Source organism: Eumetopias jubatus, unplaced genomic scaffold (assembly GCF_037043125.1).
Source record: "Eumetopias jubatus isolate StellerSeaLion01/CBP00866 unplaced genomic scaffold, mEumJub1_p1.0 scaffold_3, whole genome shotgun sequence".
NCBI lineage: Eukaryota > Metazoa > Chordata > Mammalia > Carnivora > Otariidae > Eumetopias > Eumetopias jubatus.
The window spans coordinates 133,413,643-133,428,437 of NW_028274809.1; the positions used below are offsets into that span (position 1 = coordinate 133,413,643).

General features: G+C 43.7%; 1 protein-coding gene across 4 annotated transcripts in view; it reads right to left on the reverse strand.

Moving 5' to 3' along the window:
* Nucleotides 1-10,771, reverse strand: part of WDFY2 (WD repeat and FYVE domain containing 2) — a 165,214-nt gene extending 154,443 nt beyond the window's left edge. For all 4 annotated transcript variants that reach the window (XR_015767895.1, XM_088021810.1, XM_028104026.2 and 1 more), the window contains exon 1: nucleotides 10,419-10,771. Coding sequence is in view for 3 of the 4 variants with exons in the window: in XM_088021810.1 (XP_087877936.1) it covers nucleotides 10,419-10,555 (137 nt within the window). In the remaining variant the exon portion in view is untranslated. The remainder of the gene's footprint in view (nucleotides 1-10,418) is intronic.
* Nucleotides 10,772-14,795: the final 4,024 nt, after the last annotated feature.

Genomic DNA, 14,795 nt, shown 5'->3' on the forward strand with positions numbered 1-14,795 from the left:
TCCCCATCTGTCAAGAGAGGCCAGCAATCTGGACTTTTATGTGAAATCCAGACTTTTAAGACTCGGCTACTAATTCAAACTAACAGAAACATTGCATAGGGTCAACATCTGCCTAACGGTGAACTCTACCCACTAGCTACAGGCTTATAATGCCCAGGCTTCCAGTTGAGAGTAGCTCAGTTAGACATACAACCCTACCTCAAAATATTCCCTATGGAATACATGGAAGATACAGCCCCTGACCTCCAAGAGACCAGTGGGGACAAGGGACACACCGTTTCAGGACGATGACAAATGGAAAGGGGAAGAAGCCTGTGAAGGAGAACACAGCAGCCAGCGGCCACATGTATCTCCTGACCACTGGCTTTCGGGGGCCAAGTCTGGGAAGTGGCAGTAAAAAAAAATCAGAGTGACATTACCCTTCTATATCTAGAGAAGAGAAACAAGGGCTCAGAACTCTATGAACACACACAAACAAAAATTCAATAGCCCTGCCTTTGTGTATCCAAGGTGACTCTTAAAATAGTCAAGCCTTAATGGAACCCTAGCAACAGGAAAAGCTTACCTACTTAGAGGCATGAGTGGTATCATAAAAAATACAACTCCCCTTTACTCAGCAAACACCATCTACACTCCCAGTACAGAGCCAAGTGCTGCAGGAATGTCAGCTCATCAAAACCTCCCAACAACTCCAGGAGGACTTGTTATGCCCAATTTACAGATGTGGAAACTGAAACTCTGAAATCCTAAAATTTGGGAAAGAGCCAGTCATCTGGAGCCAAATGACGCCGGTCCTATTAACTCACCAACCTGGCCAGAGAGACTTAGGCTATTATCAGAGACAAATAATGGGATGCTGTCAAGAACAACTCATTAGTTACAATAACTGAAAGTGTAGAACCAGTATTAAAAGAAGCCCACAGTAGGCCCCGCTGATTATGAGAATTTAATTTTGTGATAAAGGCAGTTTCACAAATATATACAAAAGAAAGCATAAGGACCATTCAATAAATGATGTTGAAATAACAGCACATTTCAGAAAAACCTTTTCCACTCCTCAATTTACACCATCCAACGAAACACATTCCAAACAAATCAAGAGGTTACTTTTTCACCAAATTATATAACCAGGATAAACAAAACATGCATATACAATGACTCCCTGGGGAAAGAAAATTACTTGCCCAAATTAGGAATGATAGAAGAAACTTCACTAGCAAGAAAGGACAGATGGTTCAATTCAAAAGTAAATGTTTTCTGTGTGAAAAATAAACAGAGGATAAGGCATATATCTGGATATACAACAGACAAAAGGTTAATATCCTTACTATATCTATGGAATACATGCACAAGAAATTGTACAGAAGAACCAGGAGCCATCAGTGGAGAAACAGACAAAGGACAGGAACAAACAATTCACAAAAGGAAAGATAATAAGTAAACAAGTCAATAAAAAATATTCAGGGGCGCCTAGGTGGCTCAGTCGATTGGGCGTCTGACTCTTGGTTTCAGCTTGGAACGTGATCTCAGAGTCGTGAGATCAAGCCCCGTGTCACGCTCCACGCTCAGCACGGAATCCACTTGAGATTCTCTCTCTCCCTCTCTCTCTGCCCATCTCCCACACTCTCTCTCTAAAACAAATAAATAGATAAAATCTTAAAAAAATATATTCACAAGCCAACCAAAACATACAAATTAAACATCAATGAAGCAAGGGCCAAGAGACCAGTGGGGACAATGGACACACCGTTTCAGGACAACATGGCAAACGGAAAGAGGAAGAAGCCTGCAAAGGAGCACACCGTGGCCAGCAACCACACACATCTCCTGGCCACCAGCTTTCACGGGGCAAGTCTGGGATGTGGCACACTGACAGAGTAAAGTGCCAGAGTAATGCCACCCTGGCAGAAGAAACTACCATGTAAAATATAAAGATTTTTTAAATAATATCCACGGCTGGTCAGATGTGGTAAAACTAATATTCTAATACTATAAACTAATATTATAAAGTGGCGCAAGCATTTTGGAAAGCAATCTGGCAAACTTCTTCTGCTTTTTCCTAAAGAAATAATCCAAAAATCTGGGGGGAAAAAATACCTATATGCTTAACAGTTTTCATCCTAACATTTAGATTATCAGTACCTTGAGAGCAGGATGTCTTGCTCATAAAGGGCCAAGTACATACAGCGCAAGCATTACATAAATATGAGTGCAAACTGAAGTAAAAGAAAAATATACAGCCACTAAAAATGATGGCTAAAGACAAGATAGCTGTGGTACACTTTTAAGTGGGGGCAAGAATAATAAAAGTAGTGATTACAGTCCTATTTTTGAAAGCTGCATTAGCAAAACTTTCAGAAGGAAATGTATATAAAACACTAACAGTCATTGTGTTATGAGGTTTAGGAGTGATTATTTCTTATTATGGTTATATTATCTTTATTTAAAATGTAAACATACTCCAGAGGGATTGTTACGGTGACTTAAAATACAAATGGATCCTCAGAAATTGAGGAAAAGATAAAAAATGTATTAACAGGGGCTCCTGGCTGGCTCAGTCAGTAGAGCCTGCGGCTCTCGATCTCAGGACGATGAGTCTGAGCCCCATGTTGGGTTTAGAGATTGCTTAAAAAAATAAAACTTAAAAAGAAAAATAACAAATGCAAAAAGCATAGAATCCCCAAATAGCTCCACATTATAGGTAAAAAGCGAAAAAGACCAGCTAAAAAGAAAAGCTTTTTCTCACAGGAAGGTGAGCAGCTGACATTCATAATTTGGATGAGAAGCACCATTTCTGAGTCCTAAAAGTCAGTAATAAATGAACACATCACAGGAAGCCAAACTGCAGCCCCTCAAACAGCTGCTCAGTCTGCTGTGCTCCTGGTCTTCTCTGAGCTCTCTCTGGCTCCGGGCTGGAAGGGTTCCAAAACTTTCTCTCACAGACATAAAGAGGGTACAAACCTTGGACAGTTTCTCTAAAGCTCTGTATTTCCCACTGCCGTTCTCAATCCACTCTGGTTCATAAAATCACTTGCATGAGTCACAACCATACAGACAACAATAGAACTTCTGTTGTTGCAAGCATGTCACATTTAAAGGTTACCATTCTACAAAACTTTGGCTTCAGTTATATACCTGAGTATGTGTGAGAGTCTAACAGTCTTGGGCAGTAATGCTAAATATATTTCTCACTATGATAGGTGGTCTAAAAAGTGTCAAAAGCATTACTTTAGACCACTCAGTCCCTGACACAGGGACCAGCAAACCACCCAGAGCTAAACTGTTCAGTTATTTGAAACTAAAGGATTCATCCAGAAGTAGGAATGTAGTGAATCCAGTTCAACTGAGTATTAGGCAGCAATACAAAACAAACGCCTCTTTAATATTTCATCCAGGAAGAAATAAGCGCTGCCCTCCAAAGGCTCTGGAAAGCATCGTTCATTTGGAGCTGCCTCACAGAGACATGCCACTTTGCCCCCTCTGCACACCTCCCTCGGCTCAAGGTTTGAGGGTGATGCGGTTGCAGACAGTTTACACCTGTCTAGTCACCATGTGGGCATGCCACACTGCCAGAGTCACAGCTAGGAAACCCTACACGCTCCTTGGCCAGATGGGAGAAACTGAGGCTTGGAGTGATGAAGTGCCCAAGGAAATGCCCAAGGTCAATGCTGGGGACAGCTGAGATCAGACTCCCAGGTCCAGTTCTCCTCCAAGAATCTTTAAATTAAAGGCACATGAGAGCACAAAGCAGCCTACCCTGCCGAGAAACCAGCAGATGACTTTGTTTTCTTTTTTGGTCTCATTTGCTAGTTTCTTACACCTCTGAATTAATTTTTTTTTTAATTCTTTTTTTCTTAAGTAGGCTCCATGCCTAAAGTGGAGCTTGAACTCACGACCCTGAGATCAAGACCGTAGCGGAGATCAAGAGTCAAACGCTTAACCAACTGAGCCACCCGGGTGCCCCTGAATTAATTTTTACTGATGCCTAAATTCAACATTTGGATGAGGAGGCCCCCCGCCCTTTAAAAAAAGAAAGGAAAAAAAAAGTAATGAGACTGCTTGAAGTTGCACAAGCAAAGTTATTTTTTCTGTGTTAAGAAATTTTTAAGGTTAACTATAGCATCTCCTTGGAAGATCTATTGAAATAAAAATAAACAAGTGTTATCTCCTTTTGAATTCCTTCTATTCTGATACTGTAGGTAAGAAGAAAAGCTTGGCTTGATGGCCATTTTCCTTTCAGGTAAGCATATATTGTATATAATCTAGACTAGTGCTACAGATACCAACAGCTCACTACTTGAAATAATCTTAAGTCACAATTTACTTATTGATTTCTAAACGTCAGTGTTTTAATTTCCCCAAATCTGTGAACTTTATTTAATGACATCAAAATGATTCTCAACGAAAAATAGAAAATGTTTCCCCTCTCAAAGCCAAATTCAACATGAAAACAGAGACAGGGAAAGATGCTATGCAAGGCAAAGTAGCATTTTCTTTTTTAACAGCTTTGATTTGGTTTGCTTGGAAAAGATCAGCCCTCTAAAGCCTCCTAGTCCAGCTACTAGCATCCTATGATTTTTATCTATTTTTCTTTTCAAACTAAGTTTAGTTAACACGTGAGATATAAGATTGTTGGTCAGGATTTCACAATTCAAGAATCACTCATTTTCGGAGGGTCAGAATTTTCCATTGTCCTGCAATATCCAGATGAAATGTACCCTGATTAAGATCTTTGAGGTCCTGGACAGAATCTGGTTTAAGTGCATACATTAGTAGGAAATTCAGAACCATCAGGAGCTCTGGGGTCACTGGGAGCTAAGGCTCCTCCAGTAAGCCTCCTTAAACAAGCTTTCCCATAGTGATCTTTTCTTAAAAAGTCAATCTGTATTCTGACCTTTAGAGACACAGAAGCAGCCTGTTTCCAGACAGATTTGCTGGCATAAAGACTGCCTCATGCTCTGAATTTCAGCATCAAGGTCTAATTTTTAACAATCACAAGGGGGAAATTCCCATTTTGGGACCTTGAAACCAGCAATTATTACCACCAAGTGATGAGTCTCAAGTGCATAGTTGAAAGTTTATTAATTTTATGCCATTAAATAGAGACATGACACACTCAAAAATTTGTTTAGATGGGTTCTAATTTTGTCCACTTTAACGACCTCATATCATCACTCTTAAGAACTCCTCAACTTTCAGAATGATGCTTGCACTGTGGGAAACCCCTGATTTGCGTTTTCAAAAATATTTTTTTGATGCAAGTGTTATAAAATACATGGTGCATAAAACTACCAGGAACTCAGCTGAACTGAGCCAAGGTCTAAATATTAGTGAAATAACGGTTCTCAGAGAACTGAGATAGTGCAATTCACAATGATAAGAACCAATGGTAAATCAAACAAGAGCATGAGGATTTAGAAAATGAAATGAAATTTTAACGTGTCTTTTCAAGAAATAGTCAAGTAGTCATGACCACTTAGAATCGAGTAGTTCAGAATTTAAAAAAACAAAAACAAACCAAAAAACCGAAAAAACAAAAAACACCTTAGAGATTAACAACAACAACAAAAAATCCAACCCTTCTCTTGTCCCGATCCCTTCCCAACCCCATCCCCTGCTGTATTTTTACCCTGGTTGAAAGCAAGCTACTAAGTTTCTCTCAGACTCATCTCAAATATCTTTGCTCTATCATTGCTCCAGGAAACTCACCACCTCCTCAGGCCCAATTCATTCCAAACTGGTGACTGATCAGCCATTGCATAATTCATTCAATGAATATATACTGCCTTGTGTTAGACACTAGGGACCAGATCTCTTCATTTGGAGATAAAAATCTGACTCTTTTACCATTGTGGGGCACGGGGGGAGTGGGGTCCTGTCTGCCCATAGGGATTACAGGAAACCCTAACTATGCTGCATAAATTGGTCCTGAATTAAATTAGAATATAAGGTGGTAGGTCCCCCACACTCCCTTCTCCATTACACTCATCCCCAACAGTTCCTCCCCTACCCCACCCCCCCATCAGAGCCTCCTCCCCAACACCCCACCACCACAGCCTTGGATCTTTTTGTCCAGAAAAGAATTTCAAATTCTTGTGCCTAGAGGTTTTAGAAAGTTTCACTCAAAGTCACTCCTCTGGAGACACTGATTTTCCAGATTCTTCAAATCACTCAGAGCTGAGTTCTGAATTCATGCTGACTGGCTCCTGAATCTATACTCTTAACCGGTCCATTCCAGCGCTTCTCAATGAATGAGCGTTTTCTTTTCCCCCTCTACCTACAATGCTCTTTACCCTCACTTTTTCACATAACTCCTAGTCATCCTGCAAGACCCAGCTGTAGGAGCACTCCTTTTCTCTAACCACCACAAGCAGAGATTCTTCGGTAACCCCAGAGGATGCTGTCTGTACCTGTCTTCAGCACATCTCCTTATACTGAGATAAAAACGGACCCCCCCCCCCTTTACCCACTGCAAAGGTACAGACTCCTGGTGAAGGGAACAATTGCCTTTAACTGCCCCCTAGTAACTACCCAGTTACTAAAACTCTCTGTATGAATGCCAAGATTGTTGACTCGTGTTAAAATATGCATATAAAGCATATATAAACATGAACATCTAGATGGGGCTGGGTCCCACCTGGAGAGAGGTCTCTCCTGGCCTTCATCACTGAAGAGGCCATCACAAGACAAGGGAGGCCCTGTGAAGCTGCAGACTAGATATCAATGTTCATCAAAATCGAGCTAAGATGTCTCGGATGAAGCTCCTAAGCAAGGAATGTTAAGATAGCATCCACTCAGAAAAGACAGTCCAGAAGGCAGCCAGGACATGAGGAACCCAAAGTACCAAAGGTGGGTATGTCCCCTAGAGACAGAATCTAGCTATACGCAAAGCAAAGACAATCTCAGAACTGGCCAGGGAGTTCCCAGAACAAGTTCTGTATTATGATAGCACCAGAAATCTGAACTTTGAAAACAGATTGTTTTTATATTTCTTATGTTCCCTTATATTTCCTTCCTTGGTATCCAGCAAAGTTCCAGGCTGTCCGAACTGTGCTGAGATAAACTGAGGGTGAAGGTTTTTATTGACTCTTTGGCCTGAGGATTAGAATATTATCAACCCTCTACTGATAGCAGCAGTAGGATGAAAATGGTAATCCAAGTGAAAGAATCCCCCAGAAGAAGATAAAATGTAGGGGACAATAAGGGCTATGGAATCCGGTCACTCTTCCCCATTCAAAAATTCTCTTTTCAATACGAAATCTTGGAGGTTGTGGTTTTGTCTTATTATCTTCTAAAACTCTCCCCCCCGCAACTAAATTGTATCTTGAAAGGATCTTGCCATTTCACCAATGTAGTATGCTCAAGTGCTCAGAACACAACAGAAACGTAAATGTTTGTTGATGGAATGAATGTTTTAAGGCACCCTGAAGACCAGCCAGTCCACTCCTCCCAAAAGTGCGCATTTGTCCACACAGGGCTTTAATAGGTTGTCATAAAAGTCAATCAATAAATATCAACTAAATACCTACAATAGTTAAGATGCTTTCAGGAATGACAACAAAAATATATCAGTCACTGATACACAACAAATGTCTGGGGGCCCACCATGCGTCAGGCACTTTGCTAGGCCCTAAAGATACTACAATAATAAGACACACGTGGGAAATTATGGAGAAGATGAATGGACCATAAGTATCTACAATACTGTTTAAAAAAGAAAATGTTAAGTGTTTTCTAAGGTTAGATAAAGGCTATCCGGATTCAGAGGTCAAAAAGGGAAACCAGGTTTCCAAAGAACTTCCAGGACACTGCCAGACAGGATAGGATGTTATTTGTGATTTAACCTCAGAGTTCAGGAATGAAAACTATTAGTTTCTAGTTGAAGCAGTTAATGGAAATGGCTTTGTACGTATTGATGAAAATCAATATTCTATCTTCATATCTTTAGCATTATGTCAAATGGCATTGACAGTGGATTTTGAAAGAATACGTATCAATTCTCTTTTAAGGAAAACCATAATCAAAACTGAGCTCTAAATAACAAAGTTATTATCACCTGTGAGCATGGAAACACAGATTTGTCAATCTGAGTATTAGTAAAATATACGTAAAGAATAATTCTGGACTTATGAGTGGGCCTTATTTATTTAACAGTAACTCTATAATAAAATAATTCCTAGTTTAATAAAATAATTCTAGTTAAATTGTAAACTAGAAAAGTGAAAATTAAGCTACTTTATAGCTAAACATCACATTTTTGTCCTGTAATCAAATGAGATTTATCTTTCAGTTTCCTTCATATATGCTACTTCAGCTTCTCCAAACACCTTGAAATGCATCAACTTAAGCTGCTTCCTTCAAGATAAACACACTAAAATGGGAATCAGGAGACTCAGGAACTAAGCCTAGCTTCACCACCTGCTACATGAATTTGGGCAGGTAAATTCTCTGGCCTAACTTTTCTCATCCATAAAATGAAGCAGTTAGAGCAAATAACCTGTAAAATCCCTCTGAACTCTTGGGGTGCCTGGGTGGTTCAGTCGTTAAGCATCTGCCTTCAGCTCAGGTCATGATCCCAGGGTCCTGGGATCGAGCCCCGCATCGGGCTCCCTGCTCGGCAGAAGGCCTGCTTCTCCCTCTCCCACTCCCCCTGCTTGTGCTCCCTCTCTCGCGGTCTCTCTCTGTGTCAAATAAATAAATAAAATCTTTAAAAAATAAATAAATAAATAAAATCCCTCTGAACTCTTAAGACAACAACAAAAAAAAACCCTGAAAACTAATCTCTACTCCCGAACCATCAACCAAAGCAAAAAGTTTCAAAACTAATATTAAAGGAGCTTAAGTTTAACCACCTTTCTCCTTCTTTTACTTGACTCAACAAACTTATTTATGAATTTCCTACAGCAGTTAGGTTGAGCAGTTTCATTTACAGCAGTTATAGACTGGGAAAGTGACATCAATATATCCCTTTAGAAACAAATCTGTAACAAATTTCTAGGTCCAGAAGCAATCTCCTTAATAGAATTTTGCCTCTATCAAAAAACTAAACACTTATAAACTTCTTTGTGAATTTCAAAAGGTTTTTAATCCATGTACTCCGTTTCAGCAGCGTATTTCTTCCGTTCACTGTAGACTGCTTGCCACTGGCCTATGTTTACAATTTTCCCCACTGGATCTAGGAAATGAATAGAGCACCTTTTGGCCATTTGTAGGGAGTATGATGTAGACAAACAGTTATTATTAATATACTCATCTTAGTTATATTGAAGAACCTATCATATGAATAGACCTATCAGGCAAATTTTTTTGAGGCCACACTGCATACAGAGTGCTGAAACGACTATAAAGACAGTAATGAACACGTTGCTGCTTTGCCCCTGCCTGCAACTGTACTGGTCACAGAGAAAAAAATTCTCTACCTCAGCATAATTTGAATTTACATTAAGAAAACCTAACTACTGTTTTAAGGTAAAAGCCCCTTGTCATATACCTCTATAGTGTTACATTTTTTAGAACGCTAGTTGGTATTATCGAAACAACAATTCTAGATAAATACCATAATCACCATATTCAAGCATCATTCCTATGGAAATCGCCTTCATCGGCTTAACTTCTGCATATTAAATGAATTAAGTTAAAGCGCAAATGCTATTGTCTGAAAAACAAGGGAAATTATTAAAGGCAGAACAACTGGCTCCACTTCTGCAAATTAAGCAAAATTAAGCAAAAAGAAAGGAAGCAAGCAAAGGGAAGGAACTCGAGAGCTATTTGCAGCAGTGGTCCCTTGCAAGTTCTAGGCGCTTCCCCTTGAGGTCGAAGAAATAAGAAAATGAGAGCAAAGAAGAGAAGGCCACTCTCCTCTCGGGCAGAAGCCCAAAGTTATACTGTTTTCACAACTTGCAATATTCATTGAGTTCAGTGTAAGATGTACAGGAGATCTGGATTCGGTGGGACTGTCTGGGAGAAGGGAGTGGCATTTACTTTCTGTCTGGAGCCCTAAGAACTGTACCAGAGTACTCAAAAACCCTTAGTTATCTAGCAAAGGCTCTCGGAGCATCCTCCCCACGCACACACCTGCAGGGCGGGCCGGCCCCACCCTCCTCCCCTCCCGTCCTTAGGGCTGGACCAAGGTCCAGTGGCCGGCGCACAGTTAGTCCTAGGGCCACCCTGGCCCGGTCTGCGCCACCCGCCCCGGGCAAGGCCAGAGCGCACGCCGCTGTCTGGTCTCCGCTTCCCAGAGCCACGCAGTGGCGGCAGAGCTCAGCTGGACACCAGCACCACCAGAATGCGCATTATAATAAAAACTTGGGGGAGTATGTCTACACTTGCGCCGACGTGGAGGCACAGCCCGGGACGCGGGGTCCGGGACCGCCGGCCCGTCCCGCCCCTCCTCGCGGCCGAGGGGCGGCGGTCCGTACCTGTCCTCCGAGACGCTGATGACGCCCTCCTCCTTGGGCACGATCACGGCCATATTCACCACCTCCTGGGACCCCTCGACCCGCTGCAGCAGGATGGGCTTGCGGGTCAGCGGCTTGGGCTGGATCTCCGCCGCCATCGGGAGGAGGGGGCGCGCCGGGGGCGCCGCCGACAACCGCGCCGCGGGGTCGGGCTGAGGAGACCGCTCGGGTATGGGCACAAGCTGAGACAGAGACTCTGGGTGACCGGAGCGGGACGCCGGGGACCCGCGATCATAGCCTGGCCGCCGGTCCGGGAACGACTCCGCGCTCCCGGCTTGGGGCACCGAAACCGCCACGACCCGGGCTGCAAGCCGGCGCCACCACCGGAGGAGGGGGCGGAGAGCTGGGGGGCGGAGCCGGGAGGGGCGGGGCCTGCCGCAGGGGGTGGCCGCTGGTGGGCGCGAGGGCGGCTGCACTTCCGGAAGAGTGGCGGAGGAGGAGAGGAAACCTGAAGAAGGAGGCGGGGCGCTGGCGGCCCAATGCGCGTGCGTCAGCTCACTGGCACGTTTCCGCCCCGCCCCTCCGTGATTCCCGACGCCTTGCAGCGCCGCCCCTGGAACGCGTGCGCCTTCCATTATCCGCTGTCTCCTAGATTCGCCACCTTCCACATCCAATGTTTGGTCCTCTCCCTTTTTAATCTCCCATGAACGCGCGTGTAAACACCCCTGGGAACGCGCTTGCCAGAGGTCCCGCCCCCTCCAAAATCCTTGAAAAGGGGGCGGGGGGTGGGGCGGGGAAAAGCGCGCCTGGGCGAGGCCGGAAAGAGAAGAATCCTGCAGGAAGGAAAAAAGCCGAACTAGTTGGGACGTGACTGGGCATGCGCACGGGTTACCTGTCCTGAGGGGCCTTAACAATGAGCCTGCCGCGGCAGGAGGCGACATACTGCTCCCAGCATGCACCATGCCCAGGCTGCCGAGTGGCTCCCCAAGGGCTCCTGGGAGTTGCAGTGTTTCAGAGCCTCCTCTTCCTTATCCTGGAATGACCTATCGCCCACTTCGGAGCCCGGCAGCGTCCCGGGCAATGGGCTGAGTCGCGGCCCGGACTCACCTCTAAGGAGGGAGTTGAGGGGCAGCCCAGGGCTGAACAGGCAGGCGGCCACTACACCCTTGGTTCCGACTGCTGCCTATAATAGTGGAGCCCTAGAGATGGGGAAAGAAGAGAATCTCTCATACGAGTATCTTCGAGGGAGTTTCGAAATCATCTGTAGTGTAATCTTTCTGGTTTTCTTAAAGGACTGAATTGCCAGCCCAAGGTTACTTTAGCTCCCAGTTAAGGCTATGCGCCACCCCCATCCCCCACCCCCACCACCCTTAACTTAAACCCAGGCTCCCTTTGCTCCTGGTCCTGTCTTCTTTCCATTCCCCAGTAATTCAGCCTTTCTAGCTCGCTCCAAAGACAATGGAAAGAGTTATTGTGATTATTGAATGAAAGTTAGGTGCCTTGCACAGGGCTTGGCATGTGGGGTTGTTCATTATGTGATGACCCTATTAAGCCCCCCCAGAGCTAACAAACTAGCTGAGGAGTGGCCATGAGGTGTGATTGGGCTGGCAAAGGCTCTGGAGGTCAGAAAAATAATATGCCAGAGCTGGGCAAAGAAATGACAGGCCTCATAGAAATGCATTTCTAGGGCAGGTTTTTGGCAGCCAAGGCAGTATGCTGCAAAGGACCTGTCTCAAAGCACACAGTGCAACTCTTTACCCATCCTTGCAGAAATTCTGTAAGGCACTTGAAAGTGAAACAGGTATTTTCCAGTTCTGGTACCTGGAACAAGGCATTCCACTTCTCTGAGCTTCAGGTTCCCCATCTATTAAGTGGAAAATAACAATACCTACCTTGGGTATGGTGTGAGACCTACAAAAAACATATTTTAAGTGCTTTCATGAACAACAGGTCCTTTAGGGTTCCAGGGATTAGGACATGGACATATTTGGGGGGGTCATTATTCAGCCTACCCCAATGGTGTCAAATACTATTCTTAGGCTCCTGACTCTCCTTATCTCTACCCCTGATCTCACCACTGAACTCTAAACTCATATATCTAATGCTACTCTACTTTGTCACTTAACTGTTTAATAGGTGTTCCAAACATTCCCAAACAGTATCTTTAAGTCTACTGCATCATTCACTCAGTGGTTCAAAACTAAGTTTCTAAGAGCCATCCTTGATTCTTCTCTTTTCCTCACAACTCTTATCCAAACCATTAACAAGTCCTATCAGCTCTACCTCCAAAGTAGATCTTGAATTTTCCCACTTATATCACCTCTGTCCCATTCCAAATCACCATATGCTCGGCCTCTGCTACCAGTGTAACCTGCTTTCCTTGCTTCTTCTCTTGAACCCTGCCCCCCTTCAGCCCAACCCCAACCTACTCAATCCATTTTTATCACAGTGGCCAGAGGATTTTGTTTTAAAATATAAGCCAGATCGTGTTACTCCTCTGCTTAAAATTTGTCAGTGGCTTAGCCATTGCACTTGAGAGAAAATGCTTCTCCAACCTCACCTCTCCTCCTGTTCGGTACTCTCTAAGCCCCAACTTGGAAAAATCTCAGAAACACCAACCTTCTTCCTGCTGGTGGCCCTTGCAGTGTTTACCTCTAGATGTTTTCTACTCACCACTCAGTCTTCACCCCACTGTTAGCTCCTTAGAGAATATTACCCTACCACCCCTCATGTACCCTACCTTTTCATAACACTCACTGTCACATCACCCTGTTTTGTTTTCCAGTCCTCTCTTCTGCCCAAAATAATCTTTGTTTCTTATTTATTTCTTAGTTCCCCCTTTTGTAGAAGAGAAGCACCAGGAGAGAAAGGACCTTATCTGCCTGTTCATCATTGTATTCCCAGGCCCTAGAATAGAAGACGGCACATTAGGAGGCATGCTGTAAGTATTTGTCAAATGAATGACTAGAAAAAAGGAGAGGCAGGTAGGAATTTAACTCTTTTTTCCATTAGAGCATAATGGAAAGACTGGAATCCGGACCTTGCCCTAACTTCTGGGATGGGATGATCCTTGGGAGAATATATACAACAGGCAGATGATAATACCAGTATGGTAAAGCCAACAGGTGAATGATTGGTATCCAAGAGAAAGGCCTCGTATACAATTATTCCTTCTCTTCCTGGCAACAGGCACAAGGGCCCCTCAGCAGCGAGGTTTTGTGGCTCTGAAGCCTAGATGCACATTAGAATGCCTTGGGAACTTTTTGAAAATGCAGATCCCTGGACCTTATCCCTGAATGACCAAATTTGGTTTTCTGGGAGGTTGGCCTGAGAATATGAATATTTATAAATTTTCAGGTGATTCTAAAGCAGGTGACCCTTGGTTTCTAGTCTTTTCTGGGAAGCCCAGACCCAGGGATCCAATGGAAGGGTGCAGGAAAAGTGATGAGTGGTACAGAGGGCTGGGCCTCCAACCATGGAGCCCATCTCCCCTTCCCTTTTTTCTTCCCCAGCATGAGGGACTAGCCAGGCTGCTTGCTCTACCACTGGTAACATCGTGTGTTTCTGATCAGACCAATGTCTTTTTTTGTGTGGTCCATTAAGTAACAGAACACAGCCTGTGGCTCTTTGCCCTACTCACCTGTGCCAGAAGCAAGCCCAAGACTTTTGCAAAACTTTTCCCTTAATCTTCCTCTCCATTCTCTCTAGCCTGGGCAGGCTTGGGTTAACAATATGTTTTCATGTATACAAAGGTACAAAGTAAGGGCGCCTGGGTGGCTCAGATGGTTGGGTGTCTGCCTTCGGCTCAGGTCATGATCCCAGGGTCCTGGGATCGAGTCCGGCATCGGGCTCCCTGCTCCTTGGGAGCCTGCTTCTCCCTCTGCCTCTCTCTCTCTCTCTCTCTGTCTTTCATGAATAAATAAATAAAATCTTTAAAAAATAAAAAAGGTTTCTCTATATATCTGTATCTACATATTTTTAAATATATTTTTAGAGCAATTTGAGGTTCACGGTAAAATTGGAAAGTACAGAGAGTTCCATATAGCCCCTGCCCCCACGTAGGCATAGTCTTCCACATATCTACATCCCCCATCAGAGTGGGACATTTGTTACAGTCAATGAACCTACACTGATACATCTTTACCACCCAAAGTCCACAATTTATCTTTGGGTTCACTCTTGGTGGTGTACATTCTATGCCTTTGGACAAATGTATAATGACATGTATCCATGATAATAATAGCATATAGAATAACTTCACTGCCCTAAAAATCCTCTGTGCTCTGCCTATTCCCAAACCCCTGGCAATCACTGATCTTCTTATTGTCCCCATAGTTTTGCCTTTTCCAGAATGTCATATAGTTGGAATCACACTGCTCTAAATCTTCTGCATCAAAT